General features: G+C 39.2%; 1 protein-coding gene across 2 annotated transcripts in view; it reads left to right on the top strand.

Moving 5' to 3' along the window:
- The first annotated feature begins 7,771 nt into the window (after positions 1-7,771).
- Positions 7,772-27,616, top strand: part of LOC137623349 (uncharacterized) — a 40,127-nt gene continuing 20,282 nt past the window's right edge. Inside the window, exons 1-2 of one of the 2 annotated variants that reach the window (XM_068354172.1) lie at positions 7,772-8,196; positions 16,475-17,105. In XM_068354172.1, the coding sequence (XP_068210273.1) occupies positions 8,128-8,196; positions 16,475-17,105 (700 nt within the window). In that variant the 5' untranslated portion in view covers positions 7,772-8,127. The remainder of the gene's footprint in view (positions 8,197-16,474; positions 17,106-27,616) is intronic. The other variant, XM_068354174.1, reaches the window with a different exon arrangement.

Here is a 27,616-nt window from a genome sequence, read left to right as displayed (position 1 = left end):
GGAAGGAAACGGTTTCAGAAAACAATTAATAAAGGTAGAATCATTATTTTTGCAGATGATGCCTTAATAATTGCGCAGGATATACATAATGCAAAGCGTACCATTCAGATATTAGTAGAAACTAGTAAAAAATGTGGGTTAGAAATTAATAAAGAAAAGAGTAATATTATGATATACAATATGAAAGAAAAGCCAGATAACATAGAGGGAATCAATGTAGTAGACAGTTTGACATACTTAGGAATAAAGCTAGACAATAGTAGGAATATATTTAAAACTCAGAAAAGGGTAATGATAGAAAAGGCACAAAAATTAGCTAATCTAACATATTCAGTTATAGAGAAAAGTTGCAATAAAGTGATGATAGGAAAAACGTTCTGGAAAAGTATTGCTTTACCATCTATTTTTGTATGGAACAAATGTTATAAATCTAACAGAAACTGAAATAGAGAAACTACAAAGAATAGAGAATGGGGTATACAGGAAGATTTTAGGTGCCACTAAAAGCACAGCTAATACTGCTCTAAGAGGGGAGATAGGTGCATCTTCTATGAAAGCAAGGGTGATGGATGGGAAGCTGCAGTACTTAAATCGTACCCTGAATGGAAAGAAGGAAATACTGAAAATAATTATCCAGGATATTCAAGAAAAAGAAGGAAGATGGTGGAAACAACCTGCAAAGTATTTGGAAGAATTAAGTTTAGGCATAAGACAAAGAAGAATGAACAAGGCAGAAATAAAAACGGAAACCAGAAAGTGGGATACTGAAAAGTGGAAAGAAGAAATAGAAAGTAAAGTGAGCTTAGAAATATAAAGAACGTGGAAGAAAGAAATTAAAGAAGAGTTAATTTATGACAATACATTTGCTTCAGTGATATTTTTTAGAGCAAGAACTAATACGTTAAAACTAAATATTGTAAATAGACACAATGGAGGGAATGTAAACTGTAATTTTTGTGAAAATGAGGAGGAAGATTTGATACATTTTTTGTTATTTGGCCAGGAATATAGAAAAGAAAGGAATGAAGTAATTGAGCTACAACAACCATACGACGAAGACCTAAAGAAAATAATAGGATTATTTTTATTTAGTGAAATAAATATAGAAAAAATGAAAAAGAATTATTAAACATAATGTGGAAGAAAAGACAAAACAGTACAAGAAGATAAGCGTTAGAGGCGCCGTTGTAAAGGCTATGCCTCACCCAAGAACCTGAACCTAAACCTGAATAGTGGAGCATAAGTGCCTCAGTAGAGTATGGCAGTTATCAGGATTAAGAGTCATTGAAATAAAGGCAGTTAATGCCAAGTGGATTCCGACATTCCAGGTCTAAAGATAATAGTCTACAAGATGGACTCGACAGAGGGAAGAGGTCACACTTGTTCTAGTATGTATTCTTCCTTGACAAAGATTCACCTGTACTGTTTCTTTGTCAGGTGACGAATGCAGAAGAAACAAGTCTGACTTTTTCTAGTATGCTGTGTCCCTTGGATAAGATTCCTTTGCAATGGAATAGTGGAGCATAAGTGCCTCAGTAGAGTATGGCAGTTATCAGGTTTAAGAGTCATTGAAATAAAGGCAGTTAATGCCAAGTGGATTCCGACATTCCGGGTCTAAACATAATAGTCTACAAGATGGACTCGACAGAGGGAAGAAGTCACACTTCTTCTAGTATGTATTCTTCCTTGACAAAGATTCACCTGTACTGTTTCTTGGTCAGGTGACGAATGCAGAAGAAACAAGTCTGACTTTTTCTAGTATGCTGTGTCCCTTGGATAAGATTCCTTTGCAATGGAATAATGGAACAAAGGTCCCTGGACTAGGGTAGGGAAGCCATCTGGATTAAGAGCCGGTGAGATACAGGCAGTCAGTGCCAAGTGGATTCTGGTATTCCAGGTCTAAAGATAATATTCTACAAGATAGACTCACCAGAGGGAAGAAGTCACAATTGTTCTAATATGCGTTCATCCTTGACAAAGATTCACTTGTACTGTTTCTTTGGCAGGTGGCAATTGCAAAAGAAAAGAGTTTGACTTACTCTAGTATGTTGTGTCTCTTGGAGAAGATTCCTTTGCACTGGAATAGTGGAACAGATGTGCCTAGACTAGGGGATGGCAGGTATCTAGATTAACAGCCATTGAGACACTGGCAGTCAATGCCAAGTGGATTCCAGCTTTCCAGATCTAAAGAAAATAATCTACAAGATAGACTCAGCAGAAGGAAGAAGTTACACTATTTCTAGTATGCATTCTTCCTTGACAAAGATTCCCTTGTACTGTTTCTTTGTTAGGTGATGAATGCAGAAGAAACAAGTTTGACTTCTAGTATGCTGTGTCCTTTGGAGAAGATTCATTTGTACTGGGATAGTGGAACAGAAGTGACTGGACTAAGGGATGGCAGGTATCTAGATTAAGAGGCTGGCAGTCAATGCCAAGTGGATTCCAGACTTCTAGATCTAAAGGGAATAAACTACAAGATGGGTCAGCAGAGGGAAGAAGTCACACTTGTTCTAGTATGCATTGTTCTTGATAAAGATTCACTTGTACTGTTTCTTTGTCAAGTGGACAAATGCTATAGAAACAAGTCTGACTTTTCTAGTATGCTCTCATTCCTAATAGAACCACTTGCACTGACATTGCGGAACGGAGGTTTTCGTTCAGCTTTGAGATGAAATAAAGGAGGGGGGGTCGTGGGAACCAAGACTGCAACTATTTTCCTTGCGAGTAGAAGCAGGCAAAACCCACCTGATGAACCCTTTGGTAAGGGCGAAACCCTTATACAATACTAAGGATGGTAGTGATGAGAATAACAGATAATAAATGGACATTAAGAATAATGTAATTGGTCCCTCCAGATAGGAAACGATACAGGAGAAGGAAGAGAAGATGATGGATTGACAAGCTAAGAAAATTTGCAGGTATAGCCTGGCATGGAAAGACCTTAAACAGACACGAGTGGAAGGACGTGGCTGAGGCCTTTGTCCTGCACGACGACGATATATGTCATTAGCATTTTCGTCATCATTAGCCATTGCTAGTCCACTGTAAGACAAAGGCCTCAGCCACGTCCTCCCACTCGTGTCTGTTTAAGGTCTTTCTATGCCAATTTATATCTGCACGATTTCTTAGTTCGTCAATCCATCGTCTTCTCTTCCTTCTTCAGCTTCGTTTGCTATATGGTGGGACCTATTTTGTTATTCTTATATATATATATATATATATATATATATATATATATATATATATATATATATATATATATAATGCATGTTTATATAGAGAGATATACTATATACTATGCATGTTTATACATATGCATATAAATTTCAACCTCATGCTGGGATCGATTTGGAGCCTGTTCATGTAACCACAAGCTGTAAAAGGAGCAGGAACCTAGGTGCTAACGAACACACCAGGATTAACTGGTATAAAAACCACCAATTTCGTGGTCTCACCAGGTCAATCCTTAAGTGAATTACCCCTTAAGTTCCGACTTCTTTAAGAGCCTCTATTGACATCACTGATAGAGGTAGTTCGATCCCAGTATGAGGTAGAAATTTACTTTCATTTGAGCATGACATTTTCCTTGTTGGGGCCACCGGGCTTAGAGCATCCTGCTATTCCAACTACGGTTGTAGCTTGGCAAGTAATAATATATATGTACTGTATATATGTGTGTGTGTGTGTGTGTGTGTGATATATATATATATATATATATATATATATATATATATATATATATATATATATATATATATATATATATACACATACGAGTTTATTTTATTAGTAACCATTCTATATAGACAAAAGAGTTATCGAAAAAGTGCTGCAGTGTTAGAATAAATCAAGAGGTATAAATTATCGTTTCTTTAGCCAAGGGAAGAAAATTTGAACAAAACCATGAAAATACTAAAAGGATTTCTGTACGAAACATGTTGACGTCCCTAGTGTCTTAGCAAGACAATAAAATCATATAAAAATACACACACATATTTATATATCATTTATTTATTTATATAAACGCATATATAAACAGACAGGGGAGAAATATACTAAATAGACTAAAGCCTTAGAACATAAAAAAGTTACAACTCAGAGACCTATGGAAAGAATAATGATGGGAAAAACAATAAGAGCCAGAAAAAGAGCAACATGAATACGAAAGCAAACTTCAGTAGAGGATAATCTAATAATATGTAAGAAAAGGAAATGGACATGGGTAGGACATATAATGAGAATGGCAGACAATAGATGGACATTTAGAAAAACACAATGTGTCCCTAGAGATTGCAAAAGAAGCGGGGGAAGGAAGAGAAGACGATGGGTTGACGAACTAAGAACGTTTGCGAGTGTGGACTGGAGTAGAAAGACCATAAACAGATGCGAGTGGAAGGCCACGTCTGTCTCTGAGACCGCTGCTACTCCACTGCAGAACAAAGGCCTCAGACATGTCCTTCCACTTCCATCTATTTCTATCCCAGCAAGTTTTCTTAGTACTAAATAAACTGCGAGAGATGCAATGAACAATTGAAATCAAATATATCAAGAACAGTAACAACATTAAAGTAGATCTTTCAAATATCAACAACATTAAAGTAGATCTTTTAAATATCAACAACATTAAAGTAGATCTTTCAAATATCAACTGTTAAAAGAGATTTATGTCAGCCTTTTCAACATAAGAACATTCGCTGCAACTTTGAACTTTTGATGTTCCACGGATTCAACTCCCTGATTAAAAAGGTCATTCCACACCTTGATCACAGCTGGAATAAAACTTCTAGAATACTGTATAGTATTGAGCCTCGTGATGGAGAAGGCCTGACTATTAGAATTAACTGCATACCTTCACTACGAACAGGATGGTACTGTCCGGGATAATCTGAATGAAAAGGATGATCAGAATTATGGAATATCGGATAAATAATAATGATAATAATGCAATTCTAACGGTATATATATATATATATATATATATATATATATATATATATACATCCGATATTTGAATAGGTAGCTGTACAGAGCCTTACCTTATTGCCTTATTCTATGTTTGGGTTCCCCCAGGTCCCTCAGTGTGAGGCACCTCGTATATCCACCAGAGAGTTGCTAATGCATCTTCCGGTGTATTTTGCATCTTCCAGTCTTGGATGGTCTGGGATGCATCTTAGGTATTTATGGAGCTTATTCTTAAACACACCTACGCTCACTCCTGATATGTTTCTTAGATGAGCTGGCAGCACATTAAATAGTCGCTGCATTATCGATGCTGGTGCGTAGTGGATTAATGTCCTGTGTGCCTTCCTTAACTTCCCTGGTATAGTTTTTGGGACTATTAATCTACCTCGGCTTTCTCTTTCTGATATTTTTAGCTCCATGGTGTTTTTAGTAATTCCTTCGATTTTTTTTTCCATGCTTGTATTATCATGTAGCGTTCTCTTCTCCTTTCTAGACTGTATAATTTTAAAATTTACAGTCTTTCCCAGTAGTCAAGGTCCTTAACTTCTTCTATTCTAGCAGTAGAGGACCTTTGTACACTCTCTATTTGTGCAATATCCTTTTGGTAGTGTGGGTACCATATCATATTGCAGTACTCGAGTGTACTACGTACATAAGTTTTGTACAGCATAATCATGTGTTCAGCTTTTCTTGTTTTAAAGTGTCTGAATAACATTCCCATTTTTGCTTTACATTTAGCCAACAGTGTTGCTATTTGGTCGTTGCATAACAAATTCCTGTTTAACATTACACCAAGGTCTTTAATTGCTTCCTTGTTTGTGATTGTTTTCTCGTTATTAGGTCCCCTGTATGCATATACCATTCTTTCTCTGTTCCCATAATTGAGAGAGAGAGAGAGAGAGAGAGAGAGAGAGAGAGAGAGAGAGAGAGAGAGAGAGAGAGAGAGAGAGTTTACGGAAAATCAAGGTTCATTCACAAAGATCCGATATAGCTCAGTACAAATCTTTTTAACACACACACACACAGACACATACATAAGTTCCATTGAAGGCGATACCTTGGTGGCGTCAATGTGTTTCCTAAATGATTCCTCAACTTCTTAAAGTTTTCAGACGTAAACCTCTGGTTCAATACACGATGATTATTCATTCTCTTCACATTTTATTCACGAAAGAACTGTTTCGATAAAACTGTGTCCTTATTACGAGATGGTTGATTTTATACATCAGCTTCTACAAATATGATTATGTTGTGATTATATTCTAAAAATTAAAAGGTGTTAATTTTCTAAATTAGGATACAGTATTTCAAAATCATGAGGAGGATAATAGTTGATTATATTATAACATATAATCATATTACATTATATATCAAAAGTACTGTCTTCTTCTTCTTTTGTGATTAGAAAGAACGAATGAATTGGACAAGCTCAAATTAAGAATATAGAATATGATGTCATGTAGGCCATTAAATGGTGATAATAATGATAATGGGGAAAACTATAGAATAAATCAAATTGAAAAATACATCTGATTTCGATAAACTTGAAATTTAAGAGAGAACTTTTGGAATACGAATTCTTGACAGACACACTCTCTCTCTCTCTCTCTCTCTCTCTCTCTCTCTCTCTCTCTCTCTCGAGGACGACGATGGACCGGGGAAGTACTTGCTATAAGGGGTTTGGTGGTAGGCGAAGCACAAAACAATACGTATGAACGTAAATTAATCTAATTTATCCAGATTTTAAATCTATCATTATAATGATTCTAACTTATAATTAAATGGTACAATTGTTATGTTATTCGCTATTCCATTCTCACGAACAACTTGACAAAAAATGGTCGATGTCTAGTTAGTCAATGTACTATGTCCCGACTGAAAAATCCTTCCTAAACACAAGCTAGGAGTCCCCCCCCCCCTCTCTCTCTCTCTCTCTCTCTCTCCTCTCTCTCTCTCTCTCTCTCTCTCTTCGGATTTAACCCAAAATCTTTGAGATTTAACCACGAATCCTAAGAGGATTCAACCAGGAATCCTTAGGATTTAACCACGAGTCCTTGGGGATTTAACCATGAATTCTGGTGGAATTTAACCAGAAATCCTTCGTGGATTTAACCACGAATTCTGGGGATATAACAACGAATCGTAGGGGGATTTAACTATGAGTCCCTGGGGACTTAACCATGAGTCCTAAGGAGATACAACCATGAACTCTTCGTGGGATTTAACCATGAATTCTAGGGGGATTTAACTATGAATCCTGGGGGGATTTAACCATGAATCCTGGGGGGATTTAACCATGAATCCTGGGGGGATTTAACCACGAATCCTAATGAGATTTAACCATGAACCCCGACGGTTTCTGTGTTTTTGAGATCTCAAAGTCTGGTTCCACTTCAAGGTTTCTTATTAGGTCAGAATCTTTCCCACATATGACCAAGTCGAGTGTATGACCACCTACTGACGTTAATACCAAAACACTGTTTATTAAATTAAACATCTCAAATACTTCCTTGAGTTCGTTAGTCTTATTATCATTTTCATCATCTACCCAACAATTAAAGTCCACCAATTAATGTATTTTCAATATCGTCTACCACACCCACAAGAATACTAAATTCTTCAATGAATTTCCTCATACTCCCTGGTGGTTTATACAATGATATTATATTCAATACCTTACTGTTTCTTGTCCCTTGAAGTTACAATTAAGTGTGTGCATGTTGTGCTGTCTGTGTATAACGTAACTAATGATAGAGAATTTTCTGCAGATTGTAGCCCTTCTTCGCACCTAATACGCCTCTAGTAGCGTGCCCACATTCAGTGTTGTGAGGAGAGCAACGAGGAAACTGGAAACATGCCCGAGAATCTGAGATACGTATTTGGTTTAATTGGCTTATCTACATCAAGCGGCAATATGTTGTGGCCGTTAACTTTCGTTAAGATATTTTTAAGATATCTTACCACAACTCCCTAAGGTGATGTGGAAAATGACAAATTGATGAAAGAGGTACAAGAAGGGTAAATGGGTATTGCTACTCAACTTTCAAGTGACACTTTGAAGATCTAAGCAAAAACTTGAAAACTTTTTTGAGATAAGTTCTCCAATTATTGAAGCTTTCGTGTTCGTACTAAAAGCAGACAGGCTAGAAGATTAGACTTAAAAGCATGGATTGGACGCCTTCGACCAGAGAGGGGGAACAAGGCCCTGTTTGCCCCATTGCCTCTGCAGGCACAGTGAGTAACTTGATTTCGTGTGTTGTATTTTGACTTCTGGGGTGAATTTAGTTCATTGGTATAGGTGTAAACTATATTAATTGTATAATCGGTAAATTTACAGTTTCATCCATTATGGGGAAACTGGAATAAAAATATATTTGTTGCATCAGAAATAGTGTAGTTCCAACGAATTTAACGTTTATTTTGACCGCAAACCATCCGATTTGGAGATTTACTAAGTTGTTCTAGAATGCAGAAAGACCCTACTTCATCCCAACAATTATGGGGGACACCAGGTGGGAACCGGGGTTTTGGGTGGGGGGGGGCGTCAAATGATATTTGCAATAAATGAATACTTATCTTTCCACCACCCCTCCCCCTATACCCCTATCTAGCCCTACCGGGGGGGCTCCGCCCCCCCTGCGACCCCCCCTTCGTCCCCCCTTAAGGCCACAGTGATTTTCAGGGCACTACTGAACCTAATAAACCCACCTAACCTAGCCTAGGGGCTCTGTACCCCTACCTAGGGGCCCTGTACCCCTACCTAAGCCTACCGGGGGGGGGGGGGGGGGGGGCTCCGCCCCCCCTGCGACCCCCCCTTAAGGCCACAGTGAATTTTGGGACACTACCGAACCTAATACAACCACCTAACCTAGGGCCCTGTACCCCTACCTAGGCCTACCCCTGCGAGGCCACCCCCCCCCCCCTTCCTTACAGCCACTACCTAACACATCCATCAAACCAAATCCAAAGGGATGGTACTGCTGCATACATCGTTATACTATCACCATTATAATATACTCTATAAATTAATGAAGCTTACCTTAAACTGTTGGTTCATCAAGATGTGCTGCTGCTTTGAGGAAAACGTGAAGCCGTTGGGAATGTTCCTTGACATGCAGGCCAATTTTGATTTTGTAAAATTAAATTGTGTCTCTGGCACAAATGCACTAGTTTTTCAACAAATTCATTGTAAGTTACGAAACAGTCAGGACAAGAAAATGGAATTTCAACTTCTTGTGCAACATGAGATGACGCCCTTTCTATGGTCTCCATGTCTAAAAACGAAATGAAATGCCTGGGAAGATATTGTATTGTGGCGCTGTTGTATTGTCGCGCTGTGATTGGCCAAACATGTATGACGTCATAGTGGACAGGCGCTCTGATTGGCCAAACGTGTAAGACTTCATAGTGGACTAGTTTGTCAGCGGATTATAGTGGTTACAGGGCTCATTTAAGCAAATACAAGACACAGTCAACAATAACAACAGACTTAGAAAAAATCTGGGAGGAAGACATGAGTAGCGTGAGTTTGATCGTCGATATATAAAGAACTAGGCATTTGCGACAGATAATATTTTACAGAAATACTATAAAAGACTTGCTTTACACGGGAAATATATTATTATAATAGATTTCCCATAATGGATGAAACTGTAAATTTTCCGTAAAATCAATTAAACTGGGGAACTTGTTATTTGTCTTGGTGTAAAGTACAAAAATATGAAGCTTAGTTTTACAATGTAATAAATATGATTTAGCATTACCTTGCCAGGAGTGAAGCTGGTTGGGTAACAAACACAGGTTTGAGATGTATTTTTGAGGAAGCTAAGATTGTGCATTGACTGATTGATTTAGGGTATTACTATAGAACTACAACGGAAACAATCTTACTGATAAAAAATTTGTTTATAGGAGCCTTTGTATATCAGCGGCCAGTTCTTCACACGAAAACTGGTAAATTTATAGAAAATACGGGACAACATTTTTAAGAGAACGCCCGATGCTTTTTTCATGATGAAATATTTTTTTCGTTAGTTTTCTTGTTGTTTTGTCGTGTTCTGATGTTATTAACTTCCGCAAATGTATCGTTTTCCGAGTATCACCACCCAACAGTAATTTAGAGAACATCAGGTTGGGTGCTGAAAAATAACGAAGTGCGGAATAGAATAACAGCAAAACACAACAAAACAACAAGAAAAATAACGAAAAAAAAATAATTTCATGGAAAAATATGAGGAACAACACTTTACGAAAACTATCATTGGCCAGTTTTTTTCTTAGTCCCGTTTTCTATTGAATGTTCAACTGATCTTTGCTCAGCTGTATATTGCGCTACACGTGAACCACGAATTACTGGAATCCCTAGGTAAATACTAGAATCCCATTGAAAATTACCGAAATCCTCTACAATATCACTGTAAACCCTTAGAAATCGATAAATATGTTTTTATTAATTTACATTATTTTTTAGTAAATTAATTAAATAAAATGTGTATTTCAAACCATTTTTCTATATACCCTTTACACAATATATAAAAGGGTACAAAAGGGTACAGAACCTAACAAACCCACCTAACCTAACCTAGTAGTTCCCACGTAACAACCCCTAGCTGGGGGCAATCCCCCGGACCCCCTTCCCAGGTCACAACTCCTAGCTGGGGCAAGCCCCCAGAACCCCCTTCCCAGGTCACAACTCCTAGCTGGGGCAAGCCCCCAGACCCCCCTTCCCAGGTCACAACTCCTAGCTGGGGCAAGCCCCCAGACCCCCTTCAGAGGTCACAACCCCTAGCCAAGGTTCTACCTACAAATATATAAAAAAAAATATAAATGCTAAAAACATAAAAATAATGTATTTTAATAAAAACACATATTATTTATTGATTTCTAAGGGTTTGCAGTGATATTGTAGGGGATTTCGGTAATTTTCAAGGGGATTCCAGTAATGCGTAATGCGAGTGCCGTATCCTTTGTTCACTGTGCCTTAAATCTATAATGGCTTACTTTAATTGTCTGAGTCGGAGTCAGAATCCCCCAAATCAGGAGAGAAAACCAGCTCAATGTTTTGCGATGCCCCACTGAGTCCTGGTTCTGCGGTAAGGCCACTTGGTCCCGGTTGTGGGTCAAGGCCACTTGATCCTGGTTTGGTGTTATCGCCACTGGGTTCTGGGTTGGTTGTATGTTCAAATGGCGAGTACAATTTTCCAGCAGCAAGAAAGAACCGGTGCAGCAACTCCTTGTAGTAAGGGACAGACCTTATAAATATATAACGAGAGACTTGAGAACATAAGACTTAATGTCCCTCCATAATTGTTCAATGTTCTGGGTATGAATTAAAGGATTTTCAGGGTCCACAAAGGCTTTACTATGATTTACAGTCAGGTGCCGGTAACTATATTCACTAATTTTCTTGTATGCGGCCCACTCGTCACTGACTATGTTGCTACCGGGCCGTATATATTTTTGAATTAGAGGAATTAATGTTGCAGAGTCTCTATGTGGAGTTTCAATTAGTGGCATTACAAAAAATCTCTTAGAGACACGCTATATACCGCCAAAAACCCACACACCAGGAATTTCTCGACCACATCCGTATTTGGACTTGCCAAACTTCGACTCGTCTATTTCAACAAAAATGTCTGGCCCTCTTATTGCTGGCTGGTTTTCAACAAAATGTTCAGTTACCTCGGAACAATAGCTCCTCCAATTAACACTGGTTTCACGACCCAAACTTAGTTTCCTGAGAACATCAGAGTGAGTAAAACTTTTCTGTAACCACAGGTTAACGAAAAGGATTAATTTCCATGGTTCAAAATGACAGTTTTCCAAAAACGTATTCTTAAAGTCACTAACAGAGAATGTACACTGGATAGGCTTTTTACTTTTTGGTTTTCTAAATTTACTGTGACTGCCAAGAACAACGATCAGGTCGCAAAGAACACGTACACTTCGGGCAAGTTATTTCTGAAGGAAGCACACCGTGATTACGCAAAAATTTTAAAGTTTCTTCGTTATTTGTTAAAAATAGTCTAATAGCCTAGTGTGGGGTAAATTCACAACAGGTACAAAGAGTCGCCATCACTGAACTAAGAAGCGGCCAAGCGGTCACCAGAGGCCAAGGAATGCTTTGTAATTTGAAAATGAGCAGGCTTCACGGATATGCATGAATAAAGTTTTTCATCAAGGACCAATGAAATGGTGAGATTATAATGTATCTAGATTCTGATAGGCCAATTCATATTACAGAGCCTGCAAAACGGGAGTAATTTTTTTTTTTTTCACGCACCTACATTAAGGTCAAGGATAACCAAGACTTCGGTGCAATCACAGTGTGCAAAGGGGTGGAGCTTGATAGAATAAGAACAAACATACGAAATAACAGGAGCGACTCCGTGGCACTGTGAAGATAAACAAGGGACTTAGAAAAAAATCTTTGTATCGTAAGATAATTTAATTTTTTTCTCACTTATTACGTATTTGTGAAGATAATATATTGTGAAGAATTTTATTTTTTTTTCATGTTTTACCTGACTAAAATATATATAACAACAAAAGCGCTGGGTGGACATATTATGGACATTTACCCACAGGGGGGGGCGTCATCCCTCCGTTAGGTAAGTACGTAAGGATACGGCTTGTAGGTTAGATTAGGGGGGAAAATTTAGGTTAGTTGATGACCATTTTTGATCCACATGGGAGGAACAGTCCGCTGATATACGAAGGCTCCGAAAAATCTTTTGCTACAGTAAATGATGTGCTTTCAATGAATTTGACCTTTTTTTCAACTACAAATAAGCTGTTGTACCATTATGGACTCTCTCTTTTCTAACTCGCCTAACCTAACATAGTAGTTCCCAGGGCACAACCCTCTAGCTGGAGGTTAAGGCCCTGGGACCCCCCTTCCCAGGTCACAAAACATGATTATTTAACACTTTCTAGATTTGTAACCTACCAAACCCACCTAACCTAACCTAACCTAGTAGTTCCTAGGTCACAGCCCCCTAGCCGGGGTACAAGCCAACCGGACCTCCCTTCCTAGGTCACAAACTAAAATTAAATCAGAAATAAATACTTACCTTATGATTGACACTTACATCTTTTTTCGTTTTGGCAATCTTTACAAAAGTGTTGCAGTAGGAAATGTGCTGGTCTTCCCTAAAAGCTAAGTCAGAATCGCACTGGGACACTTTAACCTTTGAGGGGTAACACAATGAGCTTTTAAAAAATTATTCACTACACCAGGAGTACCGTTGAACTTGGCTATAGCACTGAAATAGCCAAAAGATCAGCCATCACACTTTGATACTTCAAGCTCCATAAGGCTCATCCAACACGTAACCTAGCTACAACGGAACTGAAACGTTGCCGAAGAAAATGGGGTGTGTCACAGAAATGCCTACGTCACACTTTGTCATATGGTTGGTGAATGACATATGTGCCCAAGAATTACAGATTTGTCATGGAGCAACAAAAAGGTGGGCTTGTGTGCAGAAGTATAAACTTGTAATCTCGTAAGAAATTATGCACAAATAGGAGCAGAAACATCCGACTTGCAAAATGTAAACAAAAGAGGGAAATAGACATTTCAGGGGAAGAGAATCCACATATTTTGTGTAATTGCAGTTATCTTGGTGATGTACAATTTGGGTTTGGATTTGTTTTTGGATTTTCTTGAACCACGATTGGATTTTGTTGTTTTGACCCTTGCTTGTATGATCTCTCTTTAAAATATTCAAAATGTCTGACTCTTCTTCAACTTTTAGAAGGTGTGTGAGAGGTTGTAAGACCCGGCTTGCTAAAGCCTCTGTTGATCCCCACTCCATTTGTGTGAAATGTAGAGGTAAAGTTTGTGAGTTGATTGATCGTTGCGATGAATGTGTTTTGTTTGAGAGTGAGTGGTTGGAGTATGACTGCTACACTCGTAAGCTTAAGAGGGATAGGATTAGAAGGAGTAAGAGTTTATCTCATTCTTCTAGAGATTGTTCCCCTCCCCGTGTCAACGAAACTAATCCTTCCCCTGTAGTGGTAGTTCCAGATCCCACTACTGTTACTCCTGATGAACCAACTCTAAAGGACATGATGGTGGCCATTCAAGCCCTGGGCGTGAGAGTCGAGTCGTGCACAGCGGACAGAACCAAGTTAATGTCTGACGTTAAAGAATTAAAGAGTGCTAGTGTCAGTGCTAAAGGTGCAGTGAATTTAATCAGTGCAGTGGAGGGTGCGTCTTTTCGGACCTGTCGTTCTCCTAGCCATAGACCTCTTCCAAGCTCCCCAACCCCTGGGAGAAGGAATGTCAAACGGCAAAAGGAAACGAGAGGCGTTAGCGCCCGAGCAGTCGTCCCCTCGAGCGTACCTGTTGACACTTCACAGGATGCTCGCCCTCGCCATGGGGAAAGGTGAGGTGGAAGTGTTTTCGTCCTCTTCGGATGACGCAGTGCCCAGACAGGGCTGGTGTCTCGCATCCAGACCTCTGAAGAGGAAGATTGACTCTGTCGAACAGCGTCATGTCATGACGCCTCAGGCTCCAGGTTGCAGCCATTGGAGCAGTCTGCAGCGTTTTCCTTCCTGCTCCAAAGAATGCTCTCCTGCCAAGCGCCCTGTTACGTCAGTAGGAGATAGAAGGATATCGGAAGCTGTCAAGCGTCCAGCCCCACCAGTTACAAGACAGTTTTCTGAGACTGGCATGACCTCTGTGCATGCTCCTCCTCCTCCTTCAGATTGGTTTTCGTCCCCTGGACGTTCTGCGCTTTCTTGTTGTAGAAGCAACGTCTCCTATAGTAGAAATATCAATATTTCTACTATACTCTATCGGTTCCTGTAAGGCGAATAAGGCAGGGTTTTGGCGGGGAGCGGCAATGCCATATCACGTTGTATGGTGTATGGAGGCACCATAAGTTATACAATGTAAATGTAATTAATTTACAATTAATATTCGTCGATTATTAAATGCCCTCGAAATGTCCTTACTTTTAATAACAATAAAATGACACGTTTCTTCTTAAACGTAGCAGAAATTTTACAGCGCTGCCAAAACCTATCTTAGGCGTTAGCTGACCCCAGGGCATAAATATGTCAAACAGGGTGTGTCTGCGTAGACGGCATAATCAAAACAGTCATTAAGGAGTCTGTCGCCCGACATTCATGACCCAAAACTATCATCTATTTGTTTGATAAATCCTTACGAAGACTATGAAAGACAAATTTATATTTTCATCAGGTATGACACTCAAGCAACAGTATCATATTTTGAAGATAAAAACATTAAAAACTTAAAACAAAATATTCAAAGTAAATTGCAAAGCTAGAGCTAAGTCTATAAAAGAAGCCATGAAAATATAAAAAAAAAAAATAATGGAGCACGGACGCTGTTGATGAAGATAACTGGACGTTTATATTATGTAGAGTAAATAAGTTTAATTGTTAACGGTAATTCTTTGTGTAACCCATGCATATTTATGACTTTCTGTTTACCTGCTTAAATTTACACAGCGCTGTAAAATTTCTGCTACGTTTAAGAAGAAACGTGTCATTTTATTGTTATTAAAAGTAAGGACATTTCGAGGGCATTTAATAATCGACGGATATTTATAGTAAATTACAGTAATTACATTTACATTGTATAACTTACGGTGCTTCCATACACCATACAACGTGATGGTAATATTTGATATGGCATGGCCGCTCCCCACCAAAACCCTGCCTTATTCGCCTTACAGGAACCGATTGAGTATAGTAGAAATATTGATATTTCTACTATTCTTAGGAAATGTAGCAATAACTCCTTGCTCACAATGTTTTCTATCATACATTATTATTTATTATGATAAAAAGTAATGCTATAACTCATTTAAACATATGAATCCATTTCCTGAAATATATTCGATTTCTAGCAAATAAATTAATTACAAATTTTGCCAGATGAAGATGTGATAGTTAAAGGGAATTATATGGCTTCTTTATTTTAATAAACGCACTATATCTAATGGCTATTTTGCTAGTTTCACGAACGACTACCCTCTTCTAGTTACTCGTACTCAGTAACTTACTGGAATCGCATCAGGTAATGTGTCGTTTGTTACCAAGTGGTGCACACGAGCCAGACAAACCTAGACATGGTAGTGCATTATCTAGGGGTAGGCCTACATAGATATAGCTTTGTATTATGAAGCGTATCATTACCTATATATCATTATGTGATGTTTAACTATGTTTTACATATTTCACAGACTCTATTACTATAGGGATGAGCCTAAGATGTATAATAATTACAACTTAAAGGCATTTCTCTCTCTCTCTCTCTCTCTCTCTCTCTCTCTCTCTCTCTCTCTCTCTCTCTCTCTCTCTCTCTCTCTCTCTCTCTCTCTCTCAGGTCTATTTATCTTTTATACTCCTTATATTGTTAGTCAATGAATATTATCAGTTAAAGATAAGATTTACTTTCCGGTATCTATGGTAAATTAAGGTGTGAGTTCAAGCCAAATTATTTGAAAATTACCGTAAAACGTTTCACTTTCAGGGTGACACTGGTCTCAAACTCCTGCTGCCTCTCTACCAGTTTCTTCGCAATGAATGCGCTCATGTGGCTTACCTCCTGCTGGTGAGAGGATTCAGATATTGTGGTTTTATGGGAGACTCCAGAGAAACTGTGGTCCACTTGCCCTTCTTTGAGTTTTTAATGAGAGTTAATAGTATAAAAAAGAATGCCAGCAAAGGAAAGTCAAAAGCTGGAGCTGCGTCTGAGCAGCAGAAAAGAACAGTTCATATACATAACCTGAGTGAAAATAAAGACGTATTGAATCAACTCACCGTTCAAGATTTGATGGACCAAAATGAAGTGAAGTGTAAAGTTCTAAAAGACCTTGATTTGTTGTTATTATTGAATATCATAATGAATGAACAGCTAAATTACAGAATAAATGAGGAAGTGCTTGAAGCTGTGAAGAATATAAAAGAAATTAGAACGAAATTATTTCATTCGAGATACCAATTTTCTGTGGAAACTTTTGACTATTATTTAGAGGAACTGACAAAATCCACAGTGACACTTTATAGGCAAGTGGATGAAACTCAGATTCCAAGTCTTAAAAATCAGGTGAAAAGATACAAAGAACAGTGTAAGGATAATGATTCATGTCGTAGTATAATTGGTAAGTACTTCAAATGCATCACTCTATGCAACAAAGTAGGTCCTGCAAGAATGACAATATTGTTTATAAACAAATTTACATACTATGCATATCATCATTAGCCATAACTAGTCCATTGCAGGATGTGTATATATATATATATATATATATATATATATATATATATATATATATATATATATATATATATATATATATATATATATATATATATATATATATATATATATATATATATATATATATATATATACATATATCATTTTTGGGTGAGATAGCCATGACGTCCTGATGGAAGATTCCTTTAAGTAGCTTCCTAGGGTATATTGACAACAGTGATATTCCCAGAGAATTTAACTTAAGGTCTCCAGAATTCTAACTTCTGGCACGAATATCCTTAAAGTTTCCTTTTATGATATCGCATAATATCAGGGGACATATTCTTGACACGCCACATAGCAATCTGCATCCCGCATAGCATTTACGCTTCGAGGGGGGAAAAGTGGCAAAATAAAAGAGGAGCCGTTAATAAGGTTCCCTTCCTCCGTTACTGTTTGAGTACACAGATGGCGCGATAATCGCCGCCATCTTTATTCCTTGTAGCGTTGAGCCGGTACTTATAGATACAGTATTATTGGGAGGGATCCTGAAAAAGGCCTTTCATAGAAAGGAGGGCAGGTCCATCAGGACGACATGGCTATCTCGCCCAAAAATAGATTTTTCGCTTCGCTCAAAATCCGTTTTTCGGGCTCAGGCCATGTCGTCCTGATGGAAGTTTACCTGAGCATTAATGTATCTGTGGATTTCCCAGTTGTGCCTTAAACCTCAAGACAATATTTCCTTGGTCATTTAGACCTTAGAGACCTATGACATTGTGGCGGGATGTTGCAAAACAACCCCCACACCCTTGAATCACTCTAACTGACAATTGTCCCACAACACAAACTTTCCCCTTACTTTATCAACCGGACTCTTGGACAGAAGGAAAATTGAAACAAAACATAACCTTAAAGCTATATTACCTTACAAACTAAAATAATCAACACCAAAAGCATCCATATTCAAAATACTTAAAACTGATCAAACTTAATATTAAATATGCAAAAATCAAAACACCAAAAAAACCCTAACAAACTTAAAATTAAATAAACCACAACCAATATGTATATATTATTTTATAGGACACTGACACTGTCCTCAACACAAGCCAAACTGTCTTTTATGGCAAACTACCAGTATCACCACTTGGTGGTCAACTATTCCACTGGGTGGCAATTTGCACATACTACTTCCCTGATTGGGGTCATTGTTATCATCATCATCATATTCATAATCATCATCATCAGCAATCCTAATTCAAAGGCCAAGTCATCATCCATTCAGAAATCCAAAAAACAGTCCAAAAAAAAATCGTATACAGGCCGGGTCATCAACAGTTGAGCAATCAAATAGCGAAGTCTAAATGCAATCCTTTATTACAGGCCTGGTCATCAACAATAATCCGCTTTCAAAACTTGAGTCTCTCCAAAGGAGGAATCACGGCCTGCCAAAAATAAAGAAAGAAAAACACTTACGAACACTTCTAGCTAACTGAACTATCGCACTATAATCAAAGATAAATAATAAATTGTTCCTATCATTCACAATCACGACAAGCAAAGATAAACAAAACTGTACTTACTCAGATAATCAAAAATCACTTCCTCGCTGGTAAAGAAAAATAATAATCCAGCATTCACACAACTGACGCTTCCAGCAGTCAAATCAAAATAAGCATTCACCCAAGACGTTCACCACTGTCGTAACCTAACTAAAAATATAAACAAACAATCTCAAATATACCGACAGTCTTTCTCACCTCAAACAATCATTCGCTAAATACCACTTGTTCTCTCTCTCTCTCTCTCTCTCTCTCTCTCTCTCTCTCTCTCTCTCTCTCTCTCTCTCTCTCTCTCTCTCTCAGGATTTGGCAAAAAACAAAAATTAAAATAAAACAAAAATAAATCCTCCACATTCCTCCCCCCTTACTTTGCCAAATCCTTCTCAAACAACACTTACATAATTTTTTTCATAACCCAGTCGCAGTCGGGAACGGGACCTCTACTCCGAGTAACTGGGCCCCCATATACTCTCTCATTCACTTCTTCCTTATCACAATCATTCGCTACATTAACACTATTCCTATCTAAATCCCTATCATCTAATATATCATGTACAATCCCATCTACAGCGTTCTCGTTTGGCCCTATAATTACACTCATTTCTGTAAACAGTTCATCCATTTCATCAAAAACATTCTCAACTTTAGCAAAAGATTCATTCATGCTACTTATCATACTCCTGTCTCTCATTCTTGCGTTATTCATTTTTTCTTTTACATCATCTAACGAAAAGCCACACACACTATAAGTATCATTCATACTCAGCCATGATTCATCTGTATTAACACATTTACCTTCCATACACACTTGCACATTTACACCCTTGTCATACTTATTTCTATTCTCAATTTTACTTATAAAATTTCCCCTTTTTTCATCCTTACTTAAAACTTTCAAATGCCTCTTTTTCCTATATTCAACCAATACTAATTGTTTATTTTCCAGCCCTAACTTTTCATGAATACTAGATTCATACTTGCTCATTTCCAACCAATTATTCATCCCATTCTCACAAACATTGACCCTATTCCTTCCACACACACTGGAGGACTCACCCAGCTGAACCCTCTCACACTCTAGTTTCCCGAACATCCTGGCTGACTTAATCCCTTCTTCCTACATACTCTGGCTACATGCCCATCTGCACCACATTCAGTACACTTACCCCGTGGCTCCTTGCACATTCTAGCATAATAACCATCCTTACCACAATTACCGCAAATCACATTTGTACGATTACTCCGACATCCACTCGCTATGTGCCCAGTCATACCACACCGATAACATTTTACCCCTTTCTCTTTCTTGCACTCGCTAATTCTATGCCCTACCTCACCACATCCAAAACAAGCACCTAGAGCCCATCTACATTCATTCTTCTTATGACCTTCCTTTCCACACCTATAACACTCTCCATTACGGACACGACTATCTGACATACCTCGATGCGCACTAACACTCCTATCCCTCCAAACCTGATTCCCTTGCCTAAACCCTTCATTTGTCCTTACAGGTATTCCCACATTACTCGCCCTAACACTCCTATCTACTACATTATCAGCTACCCTCATTGGTCCTCTCAAAATTGCATCCTTATAACTACCAAATTCTATTACACTTTCTTCCATTCCAGTTCTTACACTCACAGATTTACTTTCTTTCATGCACCTATCCAACTTGTAATCCTCAACTATCTCTAAAATATCATCCCATGTCAATCTTTCTTTCGTCCACCTCATTTTCTCCTTCCGTTTCAAATTAACAAACTCAGCAACATTCTCAGGTACAGTAGCCAAAAACTTCCTCATTAACTCCTTATTCTCATTTATACCTTCATCCCCATACTTCTTCCTAGCTAACGTTTCCAACCTACATACGTACATTGATATAGCTTCTCCTGCATTCATCCTTGCCTCATCAAAATCATTCTTACGCTTATACTTAACACTCCCTTTCATACGTTTTACCTGCTCAATTATTCTCGTTTTCACACTTTCATAATCAACGTCCCCTACACTCATTATCACTCCATACATCGTCAACAAATACCCAGTCAAATATTCTCCTAACTCCCTAGCCCAAACTCTTTTACTATCACCATACTTATCCTGACAATACCTCTCATACTCCTTGAAAAAATCATGTACATCCCTACTGCTATACTCATTGAACCTTTCACACCGAGGTACCTCTCTCATAAACACAGTCTTACACACATCACGTTCATTCTCACTGCTATCATCACTGTCTACTCCCTTGTCACCTTCTTCCTCATTTGAATATAATGAATCCACTTCCACACTTAAATTCCTATCCTTAACCATTCCCTTCTTACCCTTTTTCTTACTTACCACTTTCACCCATTCACGATCGTCCTTGCTATCAGCCTGATACTTTTTCTTCTCTTTCTTCACATCACTTTTACCTTTCCTTTCATCTTTCCTCTCACCTTTCTGTTCATTCTTACTATGCCTAATTCCCTTATCTTCAATATCACCATCACTATTACTACTATCACTATCACTTCCTTTCCCATTATCACTAACCTTAACCTTCTCATCCACTATCAACCCATTACCCGAAGCTGAGGACACTCCTCCGACTGCACCTTCACCCATTATAGTTTTCATCATCCCCATGACTTGCCCCATCATAGCTTCCAATCGGGTCTCCATCCGTTCCTCATTCTCTTTCATCCTCATCTCAAAACATTCTTCCACTTTCTCTACAGTTCCCTTCAACTCCCTAAGCTCCTTCTGCATCGCCTCATTCTCCCAGTTCAACCTCTCATTCTCTACTAGCAACCTCTCTTTCTCAACTATCAACATCTGCTCCCGTTCTTTATAATGCCGCAATTCCTCCTCCAAAGCCTTTAATTTACCTTCCATTGTCGTTAACCTTAAATCTAAATCCTAAATATAACCTTTGTGAAAGAGTTTGGTTCAATCCCCCCTCGACTGTCCCTGTTCGGGCGCCAAAATAATGTGGCGGGATGTTGCAAAACAACCCCCACCCCCTTGAATCACTAACTGACAATTGTCCCACAACACAAACTTTCCCCTTACTTTATCAACCGGACTCTTGGACAGAAGGAAAATTGAAACAAAACATAACCTTAAAGCTATATTACCTTACAAACTAAAATAATCAACACCAAAAGCATCCATATTCAAAATACTTAAAACTGATCAAACTTAATATTAAATATGCAAAAACCAAAACACCAAAAAAACATTAACAAACTTAAAATTAAATAAACCACAACCAATATGTATATATTATTTTATAGGACACTGACACTGTCCTCAACACAAGCCAAACTGTCTTTTATGGCAAACTACCAGTATCACCACTTGGTGGTCAACTATTCCACTGGGTGGCAATTTGCACATACTACTTCCCTGATTGGGGTCATTGTTATCATCATCATCATATTTATAATCATCATCATCAGCAATCCTAATTCAAAGGCCAAGTCATCATCCGTTCAGAAATCCAAAAAACAGTCCAAAAAAAAATCGTATACAGGCCGGGTCATCAACAGTTGAGCAATCAAATAGCGAAGTCTAAATGCAATCCTTTATTACAGGCCTGGTCATCAACAATAATCCGCTTTCAAAACTTGAGTCTCTCCAAAGGAGGAATCACGGCCTGCCAAAAATAAAGAAAGAAAAACACTTACGAACACTTCTAGCTAACTGAACTATCGCACTATAATCAAAGATAAATAATAAATTGTTCCTATCATTCACAATCACGACAAGCAAAGATAAACAAAACTGTACTTACTCAGATAATCAAAAATCACTTCCTCGCTGGTAAAGAAAAATAATAATCCAGCATTCACACAACTGACGCTTCCAGCAGTCAAATCAAAATAAGCATTCACCCAAGACGTTCACCACTGTCGTAACCTAACTAAAAATATAAACAAACAATCTCAAATATACCGACAGTCTTTCTCACCTCAAACAATCATTCGCTAAATACCACTTGTTCTCTCTCTCTCTCTCTCTCTCTCTCTCTCTCTCTCTCAGGATTTGGCAAAAAACAAAAATTAAAATAAAACAAAAATAAATCCTCCACAACATTACCGTTATAAGTCATTACTTCTAATCATGAACCATGTTAGTGCTTCCTGCCCCCTACAGGGAAGTGTCATGCTAGACTCGGGAAAAAGTCTCGAAGTTTGCATATTTTATATGACCAACCTAGTAACCAAAAGGGCGTACAGGTCTCACTGTATGCCTTAAGCCAAAGTTTGTATTTATAAACCCTACATGGGTGCATGTAAGCCACCATAGCATCCAAGGTATATCAGCTTAGCTGTATACCACAGCAGACAAGTTTCTATCTGTATCAGAACAAGGTAAGCCTGGCCAGAAAAGGTTTGTTTACGTTTAGGAACAAATTTACTATATTTGTTCAATGAAATTATGCAGAATAGTAAGGAATAAAAGTAATGCTCAGACATAACTTTATCTATATATAAGTTTATATATGTTTAGGACGAAATAAGATGCACAAAACCATTAGACATTTATTGTCAAACAATAAACCAAAATTCAGCATACATTTCATACTAATGTAAAATATGCAAGTGAAATAGAATTTACAAACATAGATAAAACAAAATCAAATCAGAAATACTTGTTTTACCTGAAAACAAAATTTTAGGCCACTCAATTGAAAATTTTTAACAATTTTCTAATGTCTTTCTGAGAAGTCTGTTTATTTACACTTGTGTAAAAACACACGGCACTCGTGTTAAGTCTATGTTTCTTCACCTTTATACACTGGAACAGTCCATAATGTCACTTTGATGACATCTCACTTACCATGTTGCACCATAATGTGGCAACATGTACACCCTCTAGAATTATAGTCCCAAATAATTCACTGTTCCTGGCAGCACTAAGCGACAGGTTTAGTACACTACCTGCCACCACCACGTATTTCTTTAATTCTTGCACTTGCTTGGCGTAGTGTTTGAAAAACACTCTGGATGACTTCCATCCAATAAACGAGCGAAGGCTCTCGAAATCCATAAGCTGGAAAAAGTTTAACGATGAAGCAACTTTCCTAGGATCATGACCTGCGGGTATACTGTCAGGATCCGCTCTGCAAATAAAGTAGGTGATCTTCGCCCTTAGTTGCTTCAGGGATAAGTTTGAGCCCGATGTTTCTCCTTTAAAGAGCTGTCCTCCCCTAAAGTCTGAAGTTCTATGAAAATAGACCTTTAATCACTCTACTGGACACAGTGAGACATCTTCCTTCAGAGGGCAGATTCTCCAGGGACCCCACCTCTTGGTGGGTAGCTCGTTCTTGGCAAGAAACGTTGGGTCGGTAAAGAGATTCAGTTCTCCCGTTTCAGTAAAATGGATATGGCCCTCCTCCCTAGAAAGGGCCCCTATCTCACTAACTCTAGCCCCTGAGGCTAGAGCAAACAAGAAAATAACTTTATGAGTCAAATCTTTCAGAGAGCAATTTTTGTTATTCAATATTGAAGCCAAATGTAGTACCTTATCCAAAGACCATGAAATGGGCCTTGGAGGTGCTGCGGGCCTAAGCCTAGCACAGGCCTTGGGGATTTTGTTCAAAATTTCATTAGAAAAGTCTACTTGGAAAGCGTAAAGCAAGGGTCTAGGCAAGGCAGATTTACACATAGTTATCGTGCTGGCTGCTAAACCTTGTTCATAAAGGTGAATAAAGAAAGATAATAAGAAATCTGTTGAGATTTCCTTTGGTTTCTTTGCCTTGACGAAGGCTACCCATTTCTTCCAAGATGACTCATATTGCCTTCTGGTAGATTTAGATTTACATTCCTCTAAGAAGTATACTCTCTTTTGACATCCCAAACCTCTTTCTTACTGCTAGGAAGAGAAAATTATGAGATGAAGGTCTTGGGTTTTCTGTAATGAAAAATAAAACAGTCGATTTCTGTACTTGTTGAGACAGAACTGGGTCCGGCAGGGGAATCGGCCTCGGCTGCAATTCCAATACTAGAGGGAACCAGTTGCTCCAGGGCCACTTGGGAGCCACTAGGGCTGCTGTTCCTTGAAAAGATCTCAGCTTGTTGAGGATCTTCATTAGCAGGTTGTATGGAGGGAACAGATAAATCCTGCTCCAATTGTTCCAGTCGAGGGACATCGGGTCCACTGCTTCCGCTAGAGGGTCTTCGTATGGGGCCCCACGTATCGAGGAAGTTTCTTGTTGTCGCTCGTCGCGAAGAGGTCGATCTGCAGTCCCGGGACTCGATGTAAGATGAAGGAGAATGATCTTGCATCTAGGGACCATTCTGACTCTATCAGGGTTAGCCTGGATAAAGCGTCCGCTGTCACATTGCGGAACCCTTGAAGGTGAACTGCTGATAAGTGCCATCTCTTCTTTTCCGCCAAGCAGAAAATGGCCAACATTACTTGGTTGCGTTGAGGTGATCTCGTGCCTTGACGATTCAGACATCTCATTACCACCTCGCTGTCCAGAAGCAGTCTTATGTGGACCGAAGGGTGAGGGGATAATTTCTTCAGTGCAAGGAAAACTGCCATGGCCTCCAAAATGTTGATGTGGAAGGTCTTGAATAGAGACGACTAAGTTCCTTGAACTTTCCGATGATAAGAGTGACCTCCCCATCCTTCCAATGATGCGTCCTTGTGGATGATGACTGATAGTGGAGGCGGTTGCAGAGGTGTTGACCTCTTAAAATTTTTGGCCTCCGACCATGGCTTGAGAAGTGATCGAAGTCAGATCGGTATTGGTCTTCTTAGATCTCTTCGAGCGTTTGATGCGTATCTTCTCCAGACTCCTGATGCATCTTTTAGCTGTGCTCTCAGCACTGGGTCTGTCACTGATGCAAACTGGAGGGAGCCCAGCACTCTCTCCTGTTGGCGTATTGAAATCCTGTTGGATTTTAGTAGTCTCTTGACAGATCCCGCTATCTCCTCTTATTTAATGGAATTGAGAGGCGATTTGACTAAGTTCCAATGTATACCTAGCCATTGAAACTTCTGAACTGGAGACAGTTGAGACTTTTTGGTGTTGATTTTGAATCCCAGATGTTCCAGGAACTGGATCACTTTCTTGGCCGCTATCTGGGTTAGAGAGGTACTGGATGAAGAAATTGCGTTAGCCCTACACCACTCTCTGAACAACTCCCACTTGGACTGATATACCTTGATGGTGGAAGACCTCCTTACTCTCGCAATAGCCTTGGCTGCCTTCTTCGAAAATCCTCTAGGTCTAACGAGTTTTTCGATAATCTGAAGGCAGTCAGACGCAGAGCTCGGAGGTTTAGGTGGTTTCGAGCCAAGTGAGGTTGTCAGAAGATCTGGTCTTAAGGGAAGGCTTCTCGGGAAATCTACCATCCATTCCAGTACCTCTGGAAACCAGCTCCTTCACGGCCAGAACGGAGCTATCAGTGTCATCCTGGTTTCTTCGTGGGATACGAACTTCTGTATCACTTTGTAGAGAATCTTGAATGGGGGGGAAAGCATAAACCTCCATGTGTGACCAATTCATGAAAAAGGCGTCTATGTGTACGGCTTTGGGATCCGGTACTGGTGAGCAGTAACACTCCGGTCTTTTTGTCTTTGCGGTTGCAAAGAGATCCACGAGAGGACGACCCCATAAACGCCACAGACTTTGGCAGACGTCTCTGTGTAAAATCCATTCTGTGGGGAGAATCTGACCCCTCCTGCTGAGTCTGTCTGCACTTACATTGTTGACTCCCTGAATAAACCAAGTCAAAAGTGTCACTTTCCTTTCCTCTGCCCATATGAGAAGAGGTCTTGCTATCTCGTACAAAGTCCATGAGTGGGTCCCGCCTTGCTTTGTTATATAAGCCAGGGCTGTAGTGCTGTCCGCATTGATTTGGACTACTTTGCCCCTGATATGCTTATCGAAGCCTTTGAGGGCCAGATGTATTGCCAAAATCTCCTTTTGGTTTATGTGGAGAGCTGTTTGCTCCACTGTCCATGCTCCCGAGAGCTCCTTCTTCCCCAGTGTTGCCCCCCACCCCGAGTTTGAGGCGTCGGAACACAACACGAGGTCTGGGCTCTTCTGATGTAAAGACAAGCCTTCCTTCAGTCTGTGCTCGTTGTTCCACCACTGAAGATGAGACTTGATGGAGTCCGTGATGGGAACGCTTTCCCTGTCGAGACTGTCCCTTTTTTTTCTAATGCCGATTGAGATAAAACTGAAGGGGGTGTAAATGCAACCTCCCCAGAGTCACGAACTTCTCTAATGATGGGAGTGTCCCCAGAAGGTTCATCCATTCCCTTACGGAACTGAGTTCCTTCTTCAGAAAAGCTTGGATTTTTTGGAGAGCTGACTGTATCCTCAAAGGCGACAGAAAAGCCCGAAAACTCCGACTGTGAATCTCCATCCCCAAATAAAGAATCTCCTGGGATGGAGTCAATTGCGATTTTTTCGAACTCACCAAGAGGCCTAGTTCCTTGATTAATTCCAGTGTCATTCTTAGGGCCTTCAAACAGCAATCGGCTGAGGAGGCTCTTATCAGCCAATCGTCCAGGTACAGGGAGGCCCTGATTCCCCTCGAATGCAACATGCTTGCTACATTCAGCATGATCTTGGTGAATAATAGAGGAGCCGTACTGAGCCCGAAACAAAGGGTTCTGAATTGGAAGACCTTGTTTCCGTCCATGAATCTCGGATAACGTCTGCAGCTGGGATGTATTGGAATATGGAAATAGGCGTCTTGGAGGTCTATTGAGACCATCCAATCGCCCCTCCTTACCGCCGCAAGAACCGTCTTCTGAGTCTCCATCGTAAACGTTGTGTTCTGGACGTAACCATTTAGAACACTTACGTCCAGAACCGGTCTCCACTCCC

This window comes from Palaemon carinicauda, chromosome 30, assembly GCF_036898095.1.
Source record: "Palaemon carinicauda isolate YSFRI2023 chromosome 30, ASM3689809v2, whole genome shotgun sequence".
NCBI lineage: Eukaryota > Metazoa > Arthropoda > Malacostraca > Decapoda > Palaemonidae > Palaemon > Palaemon carinicauda.
This window is presented reverse-complemented; position numbering and strand designations above follow the sequence as displayed.